The following is a 14,505-nucleotide window of genomic DNA, read 5'->3' as shown; positions in this document are numbered from 1 at the left end:
TCGCCAGTAAGCCTTATGATCCATACTAAGGAGGGCTACTGGTTTAACTGGGCAGGCTGTGGGAACAAGCTAGCGAGTACGACGACAGCTCCAGTTTCCGTGCAGAATGCCATACACAGAAAAGCCTGCATCACATGCCACAAGGCTGGCTTTGGTCTTCTTCCCAAAGTGACTTTGGCCCATAAATCCTTGGGATGCCAATGAGCCTTAGCCTCCTTGGGGACTGCCACATCCGAAAACCCTAAGTCACCTCGGCTCTGTGCCAAGTTGCTCCCATCGCGCCTGTGCCACCGAGGGGGATGGCAGCGGTCGCAGCAGTGCCAGCCAGGGAAAGCCTTCCACCTCTAATTAGAAGATGCTTTCTCCTGGAAAGGCTTTGAGCTTCGTGCTTTGCATCCTAGCCCGACCCTCTGGGCTCAGGGAGCTTTGGCTGTGCCGGGGAGCTGCTGGGTGGCCTTAGGCAAGTTGCTCCCTTTAGTTAGGTCCTGACTTTGCTGCAGCTCAACAGGACGCAAACCCCAGATGCGGAGCAAAGCACAGTGAGGACAGAGCTGCTCCCACGTGCCTGACAATCTCTGCTCCCACCAAAGGGTTAGAGTTCCTCTGGCTTTGCTCTCCCACATCAGCTCTGGGAAATCTGGCGCTGCCATGGCTGATCTGCAAGCCCAAATCCTATGAAACATTATTAGAAATGATGGCCTGGTGTGGGGCTGAGAGTGTGCCAGCGCTCACGCAGAAATATGAAGACCAGCATTCTGCTGGCTCACAGCTGCCTCCCTGCTATGCAGCCTCGAATGTCTCCGTGTTTTATCGAGTCGGCCGGTTTGGAGAGTGGATCAGGCATCAGGCGTCAAGTTTTCTGACAGCTTACATTCATGCATCAGGCTATGAACCGGTCAGGATTCGGGACAGGGGCTGCTCTTACTGCGAAGGGAACAAGTCGAAGGAGCAGGTATCATCCTGCTCCCCAGCCGGAGCCGTACGTGTCTTGGCCGGGTATTTACAGCCCATGAAGATGCTCCAGTCCCAGTTGGAGTTTGCATGGCAGTCCTGAACAGAGTGAAGACCTGCTCGTGTCCAGACAGTATGAAGAATCACAGAATCACAGAATCACTAAGGTTGCAAAAGACCTGTAAGATCATCAAGTCCAACCATCAACCAAAAACAAAAAACACCACCATGCCCATTAAACCATGTCCCACGATGCCACGTCCACACATTCCTTGAACACCTCCAGTGATGATGACTCCACCACTTCCCTGGGCAGTTTATTCCAGTGTGTCACCACTCTCTCAGGAAAGAAATTTTTCCTAATATCCAGTTTTTCCTAATATCCAGCCTGAACCTCCCCTGGCGCAACTTGAGGCCATTCCCTCTTGTCCTGTCACTCGTCACTTGGGAGAAGAGACCAACACCCACCTCTCTGCAACCCCCTTTCAGGTATTTGTAGACAGCGATGAGGTCTTCCCTCAGCCTCCTCTTCTCCAGACTGAACAACCTCAGAAGTAAGGTCCTTGCTTTGGAAGGAGGTGGGCTGCTCCTGAGCCATGAGGGCAACGGAGATTCAGGGACAGGGTGTCCTGCTCAGGGCAGCCAGGTCGTCCCAGAGAGCATTGCTCCCTGGTCCTGCCCGGGTAACACAAGGGAGCAAAGGCCATTGATAACAAAAAGCCAGCCATGGGTTAGGTTTGCCCTCATTAAACCGAGAGCGGCCCCGCTCCACAGCATGCAATCGGGCATGAGAGGCTTCTGTGGCTCTCGCTTTTGCTGCGGTAAAATCTTTATTAGAAAGGGAGGCTCCTTCTGTCTGGCAACGTGGACACTTTAGGCAGTGCAGCTTCAAATGGACTTACACAGGGATTTTTGTGGTGACCTATTATTTGGAATGTGCTGCCAGTGAAAACCCCTAATTACCTGACAAATATTTGGTTTTGTTTTGTGTCTGTTTGCTCAGAAGTGTAGAAAATCCACAGTTATTACATTATTGAGAAAGATGTGATAGGAATGTTGAACTAATTACAAATATAAAAAAAAAAAGGAAAAAAGAAAAGCCAGAGTGGGAAGAGCTAGCATCAAAAGACCAGGACTTACCCTGTTTGCTCCGTAACGCCTTCATTTTGCATGAAAAACAGGTTTTTCCAGCCATGAGTATTTAGGCTTTTCCACTGGCTTTGACACCGTCTGTCCAAAGGCTTTTGTCAGTTGGCTGGGGCCGGCGTTGCTGCAGCTTTGATGGGGAGATTTTTATCCTCTGCTGACAGGTCAAATGCAGCTCGCTGGAGCTGGGCTGCAGGGCTGACCCTTCGTGGGAGAAATTAATTTGCTTCCGTCTTCTCTGATCAGCCTGTCTTTAAAAGTTTGATAAAAATCACAGCCTGGTTGTTTGCTACGCTGACCTCGGTATAATACCCCAAAGGAAGGGAAAGTGGATGAGAACTGCTAAATAAACTGAGCAATCCATCCGAAATCCAACAGCGTGTGCCTACTCAGAAAATCTGGGAGATTCCCAGTATCTAGGGATTTAGTGTGGGAGGAGACAGGGGACGTGCTCAGTGTTGTAATGCTCATTCTTCTCCCTTTCAGGTAACAAAAGCCAGGTCCAGGCTGAACTCTGCTATGCAGAGAATACGTTTGTGTGCCCGAACACCACCCAAGATCCCCAGAAGGAGGCCAGCAGCATATGGGCAATGATGGTCATCGCCCAGCTGCTGGCCGGAATAGGGACGGTTCCCATCCAGCCCTTTGGCATATCCTACGTAGACGACTTTGCAGAAGCAAACAATTCCCCGCTGTACGTCGGTAAGTGGGACCATTGCAGTGTGTAGTTTTGTTTCCTCCAGACCTTAGAGGTGAGATGTAGAGGTGCTCATCTGTAGAGGAACCTGCGGACGTGGGTTGAGCAGCCAGTGGGACTCAGATGAGATGTTCTCCCTTTAAAAGGCTGTGCTGTCTCTCCCCTTGGCAGTCAGCTGTTCTCTGTAGGGTTATATTTGTGGTGTGGGTGTTAGGAAGCCAAAGAATCAGGGCAAAGAGATGAGATGGATGAGCTGGGGCTTCTCCCTTGCGTCTGTGAGAACTTAGGGGGAAAGAGTAGTAAGGAAACCTCAGAGGTCATCTCCTGCTGTTATTGAGCATTGGTTGATCATGGTTTAACCAGAGGTACGACAGTCTGCAGGAGCCAGTTACACAGGTTTTTGCATCAAGGGTTCAAAAATCAACATTTTGGCTGTGGAATTGGTCCCTGCTCAGTGGGGGCTCCCAGGCTCGGGAGAACTTCTTGATTGCAAAGAGACAGGTCCTGGCTTCCATGTTAAACTGCATTTTTTTCCCTGTGAATGGCAAAACCCATCTGGTGCCGGCCTGCCTACGTGAGCTTTGGGCTCAGTCCACAAGTTATTTAAAAACCCCATTCCTCCTGGTGCCGAACAATGTCTTTAAAGCAGCCAAGGGTGTCAGAGTGATTTAGGAGTCAAAAGCGGATGTTCCAAAATAGGGTAAGCACTAAATGAGAAGAAAAGCCTAATTGAGTCTAACTGAATCCCAAGGACAGGCTTTGGACAAGCATTGGAATGCTTGGCAGGGTCTCCGGACCCACCCAAGTGAGATTTGCTCCAGGCTCCTGCTGGAAAGGGCTGCTGCACCACCTAAGAGCTCTGCAGAAAGTCTCCCGTGCAGGTAGTACTTGCTCCTCTCAGCTCAAATGTAGTAGTCTGGGCTGGCAAAAGGAGGGACAGAGCATCCTTGTCTTCCCCTTGTGGCGAGAGGTCACTGTTCCTGGGACTTCTGAGTACCCTTTGGATTCCCAAACCTGCAGGTCCTGAGGATGAAGGAAAATGGGACCGGCTTGCTCTTTATAATAGAGGCTGTCACTTTAGAGCCGTGGCAATGTCCGTGTCAGTGGGTATGGCTACTGTGAGTCTGAATTGCCTCAGTACAACGTAAATACCATTGCCCTTTGAGTCTTGTTTCGTTTTAGATCTCAGCATCTTCCTATGAAAGGGAACATTACTGTCTATGTATGAGGTTAAATACTCCTTCTCTGAAGACCCTGCCCTTCAATACTTAGGTTTATGTCGTGGAAACAGAAGCACTGCCATGCCTAATTGGGAAAAAAAAGCTTTTAAAATAGGTGCACAGCATAGCAGTGGAATCAGGCGCTTTCACACCCAGTATGCTCAAAGGCTCCAGACCAGGAAAATGCACAGAAATGGTCAATGCAGTTCAAGCAAACTGTCTCCTTTTGAACGTCTTAAGAAGGTTGTGCAAAGAATTTCTTTCAGGGAGGAAACTTGAATCCTTTCATTCCAAAGAAATCAAGAGGAAACATTTTGACCTTAAGGGTTAGGTTCCAGTTATCTATTTTTTTGAACAGGATAGTTCAGCTGAACTGAGGGTGATCTGCTGGCCTTTTTGCTCTCAGCATCTTTCACCTCCCCTGAAGTTTGCACCAAATATTTTTGCTTGGATCTAAGGGCTGGGATGGCTTTGTTTCCTTGGCCTCCTGTAGGAGATAAAGGTCTCCATCACCTGCGGGAGCCCAGGATGACACCGTCCTGCTGCTCTCTGGGGTTCCCCACTTTGTCACAGTGAATCACGGATATTCACAGTGTAGCTGACAGCTTTTAGCTCATCGGCAAAGCCTTGATTGCAGCAGAGCAGAGGGACTTTTTCTGCAGGCAGCTGCCTGCCCTCCTCCTAATCCTGTTAGATAAACACCATGTTCAGTATCTGAGCAATGGGGATCTTCTCATCATCTGCTGCTTGATAAAAGATGGTTTCTCCCCTCTGCATGTTGCAACACCATTCCTGCCTCGTGTGGGAAGACAAAAGCCATATCTGCATTGAAGCTACAGTTCCCTGCTCACACTGGCTCTCTTTGCTCCCTTTTTTTCAGCCATCCTCTTTGCCATCGCCGTGTTCGGCCCTGCTTTTGGATACTTGCTGGGATCCGTGGTGCTGCGGCTCTTCGTGGATATCGGAAGAGTTGACATTGGTGAGTGCTTCTCAAGTAGCCATGGTCCTCCTAAAAGCCTTCTGTGAGTCAGAAGGTTACTCTGAGATGACGGGTGGTGGAAGCCACTAGTCCTGTGACTCACAAAACCCGCTCCCCTGGAAATACCTGACCTGGAATAGCATCCCCAGCACACTTCTCCGCTCCATCTCCCCGTGAGGAAGGCTACAGATGGTCCTGAAGCCATCACTGAAGCAGAGCCCTGTGGTAGGGACATTTCAATGTCCTACTCATGGTGCTGCACTGAAGAACTGGTGGTCATTGCTGGGTTCTGCCCACTGCCAGCACACAGAGGAAGTACCACACTACCCCAGCACGGTGGTGGAGAGGAGCAGGGACATCTGAAGCATCCAGGGGTGGAGAAGACAACCACAGGGCAGCCATTGCCCTGTGGGTGCACGGGAAGGCTCGAGTCTACTCGTCCTCCTCCCCACCACCCTTCACCAGCATCTGCAGAGAGAGGGTCCAAGCCAACGTCACCGCAGGGCTTATTTTCTTTATCTGCGGTGCGTGCTTATTATTTCTGGTAACTTAATCACTAAAGAATTCTCCCCAGCTCCATCATTAATGTGGCTTTTCCTGTCTTTCCTTAGAGAGATCAGAGCTCGCCTGACATTTTTGTCCGGTGCCTGATAAGAATAATAAATGAACCTGGGGCAGGAAACGGCAAAAAGCCTTGGCTCGCTCCCCACAGTGGCAGACGGATTTAGCAGCCTCTGCCCGGTCGCTCCGTGATGACGTCCAAGCTCCGGAGTGGAGTGGTCCTGTTTGGGGAAGTGGGGTGATTGTTTCGGTGGGGCGTGGGCTCCTCTCCTGCCGCACCCCGGCACGGGGCTCCCACCCGGAGGCTGCTGCTGGTTCCTTTCCCAGCTGCAACATCCCGGCGATGGGGAGATGCAGTCCTCATGCCAAGCCAAGCAATCTGTCAGCCTCCCGTGAGCATCGCTTGGCCCAGCCGAAGGATGTCTGCGCTGGAGACGGAGCGGCTCTCACCTTCTCCTCCTTTTTCCGGAGAAGGCGCCCAGAGTTTCATCCACTCGGAAACCAGGCTCATTAACAGCGCTCTTCTGCCGGCACGGTTCCTTCCCTTGGTCTCTGGAAGCAGAGAGTGACCAAGCCTGGAACAATGGGAGAGCAGTTTTTTCCAGGAAAGCAGCTGTGCCCTTTCCTGGTCCCTGTCTCGGCTCGGCATCCCTGGCAGGTGGAGCGGTCCAAACCCACCATACGCCCCAGGCAGAGGAGGTTGGAGTCGGGCCCCCGTAATCGCCGCCTCGCTGGCTGGCTCGGCAGGGAAGAGTTGAACCTATGCCATCAGCATACTTCGATGCTGACTAAATCCATCCTACAGTCATTTGGGAGGCTCAGCACAGTTTGGATGGGGAGCGGCGGTGCAGGATCCTGGCCAGGGGAAAGGAGGTCAAACACCACCAGGGCTGGTCTTGCTACCAACACTGGTGGAAGCTCCCATCTCCATCCATCTGCTCTTCCATGCCAGCGGAGAGACCCTTGAACTGCGCCCCACGGACCCTTCGTGCTCCACCGGTCCATATTTGCATGGACGTTTGCCCCTTTCACCCTTAGACGTGCAGGAGCAGAGCTCTTACGATGGGTCCTTGTGTCTTGCAGCTACAGTGGCCCTGACGCCGAGGGACCAGCAGTGGGTTGGAGCCTGGTGGCTGGGACTGCTGATTTCCTCAGGCTGCTTGGTGCTCACGTCCATTCCTTATTTCTTTTTTCCTCGGTACATGCTGAAAGGAGAGGTGAGACCTCATCTCTGGAGGCCCAGAACATCCTGGTGCCAGGGCTGCGCTCAGGGAGGGAATACCTGTGCCCGGAGGAGAGAGGTGGGAGGGAGGAAGGGAGCCCAGCAACCCTTCTCAGATGTGGTTACAACTTCTCATGCGTGAAAAGTCTTCCAAACAAGCTCTGTGCCTCTAACACGTGAAGGACCAGACCCTTCACTTCCTCACCATTAGCTGGAAAGCCAGAACCACCCCACTCAGCAGACCAAAACCAGACCTTGTGCCCTCCCCGCTAGCTGCATCGACAGCATCTGTTGGGAAGGTTTTGGGGCAGACCTGCACCTTCCCTGGGGCAGGGCAATGGCTGGGTGGCTTCTTGGGGTTCCCGCATGCAGTCCTCCTTGGCAGGGGTCTGTCTGTGGGGACTCGACCCTCTTGGGATGTCTGACCTGGTCCTGCTGGTGATGGCTGTATCTTAACCCTCTGCAAGGTGACGCTCCCCTGACGCCAGCAGCGTCTTCATCAGTGACAGCCCATGCTCGGAGCAGAGCATCCTCAAATGTGGCATCCATGGGAGCAGCACTGGGATAAAGCTGGTTTGATAAATAGGCTTTTCCTTTGGGAAAAAATTGCAGAAAAGAGACAGGTTTCCCATTAAAATGAATTTTAAAAGATGCAAAAGTACCAAAATATTTCATTTCAGTGTTTTCAAAGCCAAGCCCCACTGGTTGAGTTTCAAAAATAGTTTTGTTTTCTTTTGAAATTTTTTAGTCATCGATTCTTTAAAGGTCAAAATCAAACCCAAAGTATTTCATTATTATAGCTAGAGGACTCACCAGACTTGAGCTGACCTGTCTCCAACTTTCATTTTCAGAATTTTTGCAGAATTAAAAAAGAGGTACCTTGTCAGGGTTCAGGAGAGGAAAGCTTTCCAAGCTCTTAAAACCTCTCCAAGCAGGACAAGCTTTTGTCATGCAGCTCTGCTCAAGGGCTGCAGTGATTTTTGAGATAATTCACCCTCTTGCTGTGACGGGCAGGAAAACCCATCAGGCTTGGCAGGGGGGCAAAGGCATCTGGGGCAGATCCTGCTCCTCCCAAGCCTTGCTGCGCGCCGGGATGGTGCCAGCCACGCATGGGTGCTCCCCTCTCACCGCAGGCTGCTCTTCTCTCCCTCCCCAGGACCCGAACGTGGAGGCTGGCATGCTCAGGAAGATGGAGAAGGGGGTGGCTGAAGAAACCTCCCTGCTGGAGTTTATAAAAAGTAAAAGGCTGACACTTAAAGGCGAGGGTGATCGGGGGTGCCGGGCCATGCTGGGTGGGTGGAGACCACCACGCCGGCGTTTTCAAGCCAAGGGTGCTTGTTGGGGGCCTTTGAGTCTCTCCACCACGTTGCGTGGAGATACTCAGGCACCTCAAGGGCTGTAGCGCACCCTTTCCTAAGGACCATGGGAAGACGGACACAGCCCCCCTCTTGCTATAAAATGGCAGTGTTGAGGTCTGTGGAGCCTGAATCATCCCTCAAAATTGGTTTGAGGATCTTAAATGACATGAGCACGCTGGAAAACACTAGCTGGGTGGTTTACGCCACGGCTCCGGGAGAGGGCATGGGGCTGCCGGCGCCACCAGCCACCGCTTTGAGAAGGTCACCGTACTGCAGCTTACACCAGTTTGTTTATGCGTAGCTGAAACGGGCTTGAGTAGGGATGTCACTGATGAGAGAGAGCAGTTCAATTGCTTTTTTTAGCTCCGTGATGACTTTTTTCCAGCTAAAGCCCCCCCACCTTCCCTCTCCATCCACCGCAGTCATATCCTGCGGCTGTCAGCCCTTTCTTCTCTATCTCATTGGGCTTTGATGAGCGACACTGGGTCTCCGCGGCACTCTCTGCTAGGAGGGAAAAGCTAATTAGAGACCAAATAAACAGAGCTGCTCCTGAGGAGCCTGGAGACAGTCTGCATCTGCTGAAAGGCTGTCCTGGCTGGGCAGGGGGACATGATGTCCCACCAGGAAAATAACGCTGTGTTCAACAGCTGCGGGAGGCAGACCCTGGCCGCGCGCAGCCGGCGGGGCTCTGCCAAAACCCCTGCGGCTTTGTTCATTCGCACCACCTGAGGGTATGGCCCCTGCTCCAGAAAAACAAATGCGTTGTGGCTGCTAAGTCCTCCGGAGGCTTGTGAGTTTGGAAGGCATGGGAGGGAGGGTGGTGGGCAGAGCTGGCCCTCCACCTTGCTTCTCAGGGCACTTTGGCCCCCGTCCTGACAGATGCTGGGCCAAATTAGGGTGTCTCCCCTCCCATTTTCCCATGGCCTTAAACATCCCTTGTATTAACTCACTGGGAACAGTCTAAGGGAGGGTTTTTTTCACAGTATGAATTGCTGACGTGGCCAAAACACATTGTTCCTGCCATTTCCCTGTAGGATTCCCAAAGATCTTCCTCAGGCTGCTCCTCAACCCCCTCTTCATCCTCCTGGTGCTGGCTCAGTGCAGCTTCTCCTCAGTCATTGCGGGACTCGCCACCTTCCTCAACAAGTTCCTGGAGAAGCAGTACGGTGCCTCCTCCTCATATGCCAACTTTCTCATAGGTGAGCACAGCAGCCGTAGGGTGAAAAATATCCATCAGCAGGGAGTCACCTGCCTGTATGCCCCAGGCTTTTTAATCCCATGGGAGGAAGTAATTGGAAACGCATTTTCAGATGAGACCTAGGGATCACCTCGAGATGGTTGATGACTTTCCTGACCTGTCTTGCAGCCTCTCGGAGGTTGACTACATCTGTTTGCTCGCTCTTGCGGGCCAGCAACCACTCTCGTTGAAAAGGTGCCGCCCCACCACATGGGTGAAGCAGGGCTGGGTCACTTGGATGCTTAAAAGAAGTTGGCAAGAGCAAGCAATTACCCACCAAGCTTGATCTTGCACCTCTAAGCCACGCTCCCGAGGCTGAGGTTTCTCATAGGTGCTGACTGCCTTGGGTATTGGTCTTCTTGGGTAACGGTGGGGTCTGTGGGTTCTCCCAACCACCACGAGGTCCACAAAGCCACTACCTCCACCCCCTTGGCAGGCCAGAACCCCAGCTAATGCCTTCGTTTCTCTGCAGGAGCTGTGAACCTGCCGGCAGCAGCACTCGGGATGCTCTTAGGAGGAATCATCATGAAACGCTTTGCCTTCTCCCTCCGGGCCATCCCTCGGTTTGCTGTGGTGGTGCTCGTTTTCTCCATCCTCATCTGTCTGCCCATTTTCTTCATGGGCTGCTCCACAGGGCGCATCGATGGGATCTACCCCCCCAGGTAACACAGGCGCTTGGGTTGTTTCCAGTTCTTTATTCCTCCAGCTCTTGACCGGATTATTCATGGGGTGGGATACATGCAGGTGGAGGGGAAGAGGCAGTAGACATCACCATGCTACTGTTTGCTCCTTGATCCCACTGCCTGGAGGAGATCTAAGCGCTACACAGCACAGAAAGCTTGGGAGCGCATTTATTCCTGCTCTTCCGTACCAAACAAGCAGGATGCACTTTTCATTATGGATTTCTAGGGGAAAATTAGTAGTATTGGTGCCTGTGTCCACATCAACCCCACACACGGGCACCTCACGCATTCTCTTCGTTCCAGCTGCACATCATCTTTCTCCTCACCTGGCTCTTACTGTGTCTTTTTAAGATAAAAATGACATTTAGACTCCCCCCAAGGCATGCTTGCAAGTGTGTTGTGCTCATTTCCCAGCAACAGGCTTTTGTACAAATGTTTCCCTTTGCCAGCAATAAGCCTCCTGTCCCGGGGGTACGGCGGAGGCGTGAGGGACAGGGCAGTCCGTGCGTTTCTCCTGCTCAAAAGCCACTTAAACAACCATGAAGGAAAGCAATGGCACTCTGCAAACTCATGTATGGGCAACGTGTTTGTTGTTTGCTCTGAGATTTGCACGGCACGCGCCGTGAATTCGGGAGCGTACGGAAGTCCTCTGAGGCGCTGGCGTCTCAAGCTTTCTGCGTGAGAGCAAGGCTTCAAATGTAAGGAGATCCCTCAGCTCGAGATCAGGTGCTGCAAGGGGTAAATTTTGGAGGGCACCTTGGCCTCACAACGTTCACCTCTCGCTGCCGGCGTCAGGTTGCCTGCCTGTCTCCGTTTTCTGCGACACACCAGTCCTGATGGGCTTTGCCGATGTAACTGGGAGCTGCTGGAGGAACTTGCATGGAAAAGGAGGCTGTTGCCTTGTATTGCTTTGGAAACCTCCTCCCTTGCAACGGCAGCAGTGCCTAAGAGCCTTTTGCCTGGATCCCCAGGTAGTTGTGGGCTACATGGATGGGTGAACATGAGCAATGCCCCATCCCACCATGCCCAAGGGTAGGTCCCTGGTGCCAGCTTCCCGCAGGAGATGGAGCAGCCCCATCCCACCATGCCCAAGGGCAGGTCCCTGCTGCCGGCTTCCCGCAGGAGACGGACCGTGCCGCTCCAGCAGATGAACTCCCTTAGGTAGTAAGGCAAGACAGGACAGATAATTCGATTTGTCCTCTTGACTTTCACGCTGTTGTCAGGCTTGTTTGGAAGCGAGCCTGCTTCCAGTTTCTGTCTGAATGGTGTTTCCAGCTTGGGCTGTTCACACATCTGTTTGTGCAGTTCTGGATGAAGCCCAGATACATTTCTCCAGGCATTTGGCTGATTAGTTTTCAGCTGGGGGGGCAAAGTAAGCGTGTGAGTACTTGTTTGCAGACATAACATAATTACTGCTAAGTTCACTGTACACTTGCAGAGGTACCTGCAGGGGATCAGGGTCTGGCAGAAGGCCAGCCTGCTGCTGGCAGTGTCCCAGCACAAATAGGAATGGGGAAACTGGTTAACTAGTAAGAGGAATTTTTCTTCCTCCTGTCCTATTTCTTAATTTTTTAAAAAATTTTTTTTACTCCTTTTTGGCAGTACATTGAGTTCCCAGCAGCAGGTTAAGACACCGAGTGGGTGCCACTGCTCTGAGCACATCTTTCACCCAGTGTGTGGAGAAAACAACGTGGAGTACATCTCCCCCTGCTTTGCTGGCTGCACGAACAGCACCGCTAATTCTTCCTCTCCCAAACAAGTGGTGAGTAGAACGAGTGGTTTGCAAAGCAGAGTCCGCCTTGCTTGCTGGCGATGGTGCAGGATGCAGCGATGCTGTAGGAACCTGACAAATGCAATAACGTGGTAGATCCTTTTCGAGACCGGGAGCAGGGAGGTCTACCAGAGGAGCTGAAGTCATGAGAAGGTGCAATGGAGAATTGCTGTAACGCCCCGGGAGGCTGGTGGAGAAATGGGGATGGCAGCACAGCCCATTGCAGGATGCCATGGCCGTGCCCTAAAATTGGAGCTGACACTCTTGTCAGTCTTCTGCAAAGTGATGTGGTCTGGTGTGTCGCTAAAAACCCTGCTCTGGGCTTTGGGAGTTTTACGTTTGGGTTTTTTTCCAAATATTTTCAACAGATCTACAAGAACTGTTCCCTGATCCCTGCTGGGAACGGGCTGTCCTCCGCCAAGATGGGCTCCTGTCCGCTCAGCTGCTCCCACATGCTTCTTCCTGCCATATTCCTCATCTCCTTTGCTGCCCTGGTAGCCTGCCTGTCCCACAACCCCCTCTACATGATGGTTTTACGGTGAGCAATGGGCGGTGGGGGGGGTTTGCAAGGCCCAGGGGGAAGCGTGACATGATGGGTTCCCCGTGCTGAGATCAACGGGGCCTCTTAAACGTGCAACCAGGCCAAGACGCTTGGCCAAATACAGAGCTGCTACGGCAGCTCTGACCTCCCATGGCTTCTCCCCTGCAGGGTGGTGAACCAGGACGAGAAGTCGTTTGCCATCGGAGTCCAGTTCTTATTAATGAGGCTGCTGGGTGAGTTTGCATCTCCTAATGAGGCTGGGGGGAGGCAGCAGGGTGCTCAGAGGCTTGCTTGAGCCCCGGGAGGTGTTGAACCTCCTTGAGGCAGGCAAAGCATGCAGGCACGGCAGGGCAGGCAGCCTGACTCCATCCTCTCCTCTCCAAAGCCTGGCTGCCGGCTCCGGCCATGTTCGGTGCCCTCATCGACTCCTCCTGCGTCTACTGGCAGAAGCACTGCACCCAGCGCCGGTTCTGCGCCTACTACAACAACGACTTCCTCCGCAACAGGTACCTCTGCCGTGTGTTTCCCTCCATTCCCCCCCGGCGGCGATGGCCACGGGGATGGTCCCCAGCTCAGCCTGGTGCCAGCTGGAGGTGCCACCTCCGGACACGGCATCTCCCTGCTCGTCTCCCGACAGATACCTGGGGCTGCAGGTGGGCTACAAGGTGGTGGGCACCATTCTCCTTGCCATCATCGGCTGGAAGGTGAAGAGGAGCAAGGAGTACAACGTGCAGGAGAAGGCAGCGGGGCTGGTATAGCCCACCCAAGGACTGGCTCTGCACCCCCCCATTACCCACTGCCAGTACTTTGTCTTTTTTGGGTTTGTTTTTCCTTCTAAGGGAGCGACTTCACCTTAGCAGCTCTGAGCTCCTCTCCCGCAGCCCATGGCACCACCGTGCTCCCGGCGAGGGATGCTTCATGCCAGCCCCATCCTGGGACCGGCTTCTCCCAGGATCTCCAGCTGCACCTTGCCCATCGCTTTGGGGAGCGGGCAGCCTCCCCTCCAGCTGGAGCAGGAGGCAGATGGGGGCTGGAGTGCAGCCCCATCACATATAGCCAGAGAAGTGCCTGCTGTCGGTGATGGTCCCCCTCTCCGGCGTGACATTTCCAGCCGGGTAATGCCCTCCTGGCTGGGACAGGAGCAGGGGAGACAGCTGCCAACCCCATGGGGCTGCCCTGTGTCCCCCCTCAGCCTACACCCCTTGCAGAGGTCAGCATGGACACCACACACGTGTTGTGAAAAGTTATCACTAGGGGATTATTGCAGAATATTTTGGGGGTTTGTTGCTCTTTTTTTGTTTGTTTGTTTTTTTAAAATAAAGGTCACTTTTCCAACTGCGGTGCTTTGCTGGTCTCCCCCTGAGAGCTGTCCCCACCAACAAGGCGGTGGGGATGCCTGCAGGTCACATCCTGGCAGGTGCTGAGTGCATCCCTCGCTGGCAAAGGTGAAGAAAAGGTGGCAGACAGGACTCGTGCTCTCCCTGCGGCTCCCCCAGCCATGACGGTCTGCGAGGGGCTGCGCAGAATGGGCAGGCTGTGCCGGCTGGCTGGCCAGGCAGCCCGGGGGGCAACGGTGCCTGCCTGCGGCCCCATGAAACCCAGGAGCGAAGGCAAAGCAAGCAGGAGCCTGCAGGCAGGGGCTGGGGGGCTGCAGGCGTCGGGATGTGGGCAGGGGGTTTCAGGCAGGGAGGGTTCATGGGGTGGCAGGCATGGGGCTGGAAGCATGACCCGGGGGGCTGCAGGCATGCTGCTGCAGGCATGGGGCTGATGGCAGCGGGCTGCGGGTGGGGTGGTCATCAGGATGCAGGCAGAGGACTGCAGGCAGCATGCGGGGTCTGCAGGCGGGGGGCTGTGGGCAGGGGTCTGCAGGCAGGGTGCTTGGGGCTGCAGGAATAGGGCTGCAGGCAGGGTGCTTGGGGCTGCAGGCAGTGGGCAGGGAGGGTGCAAACAGGGTGCAGTGGGTGTAGGCAGGGAGCAGGGGCTACAGGCATGGGGCTGTGGGCAGGGGGGGCTGGCGGCAGGGTCCACGGGGCAGCAGGCAGGGTCTGTGGGCAGGGGCCTGCAGGGAGGCTTCATGGGGCTTGCAGGCATGGGGCTGCAGGCAGAGGAAGGTTTTGTGGGCAGAGTTCTGCAGGCAGG

The 14,505-nt window shown here is 53.7% G+C and overlaps 1 protein-coding gene across 1 annotated transcript in view; it reads left to right on the top strand.

The window, feature by feature from the left end:
• SLCO2A1 (solute carrier organic anion transporter family member 2A1) overlaps window positions 1–13,147 on the top strand; it is a 30,336-nt gene extending 17,189 nt beyond the window's left edge. Inside the window, exons 4-14 of the mRNA XM_059822783.1 lie at window positions 2,584–2,799; window positions 4,895–4,993; window positions 6,638–6,771; window positions 7,933–8,014; window positions 9,169–9,333; window positions 9,844–10,033; window positions 11,657–11,816; window positions 12,194–12,363; window positions 12,535–12,599; window positions 12,752–12,872; window positions 13,004–13,147. Coding sequence (XP_059678766.1) covers window positions 2,584–2,799; window positions 4,895–4,993; window positions 6,638–6,771; window positions 7,933–8,014; window positions 9,169–9,333; window positions 9,844–10,033; window positions 11,657–11,816; window positions 12,194–12,363; window positions 12,535–12,599; window positions 12,752–12,872; window positions 13,004–13,124 — 1,523 coding nt within the window. The 3' untranslated portion in view covers window positions 13,125–13,147. The remainder of the gene's footprint in view (window positions 1–2,583; window positions 2,800–4,894; window positions 4,994–6,637; window positions 6,772–7,932; window positions 8,015–9,168; window positions 9,334–9,843; window positions 10,034–11,656; window positions 11,817–12,193; window positions 12,364–12,534; window positions 12,600–12,751; window positions 12,873–13,003) is intronic.
• The last annotated feature ends 1,358 nt before the right edge of the window (window positions 13,148–14,505 follow it).

This window comes from Gavia stellata, chromosome 11, assembly GCF_030936135.1.
Source record: "Gavia stellata isolate bGavSte3 chromosome 11, bGavSte3.hap2, whole genome shotgun sequence".
In the NCBI taxonomy this organism is placed as follows: Eukaryota; Metazoa; Chordata; class Aves; order Gaviiformes; family Gaviidae; genus Gavia; species Gavia stellata.
This window is presented reverse-complemented; position numbering and strand designations above follow the sequence as displayed.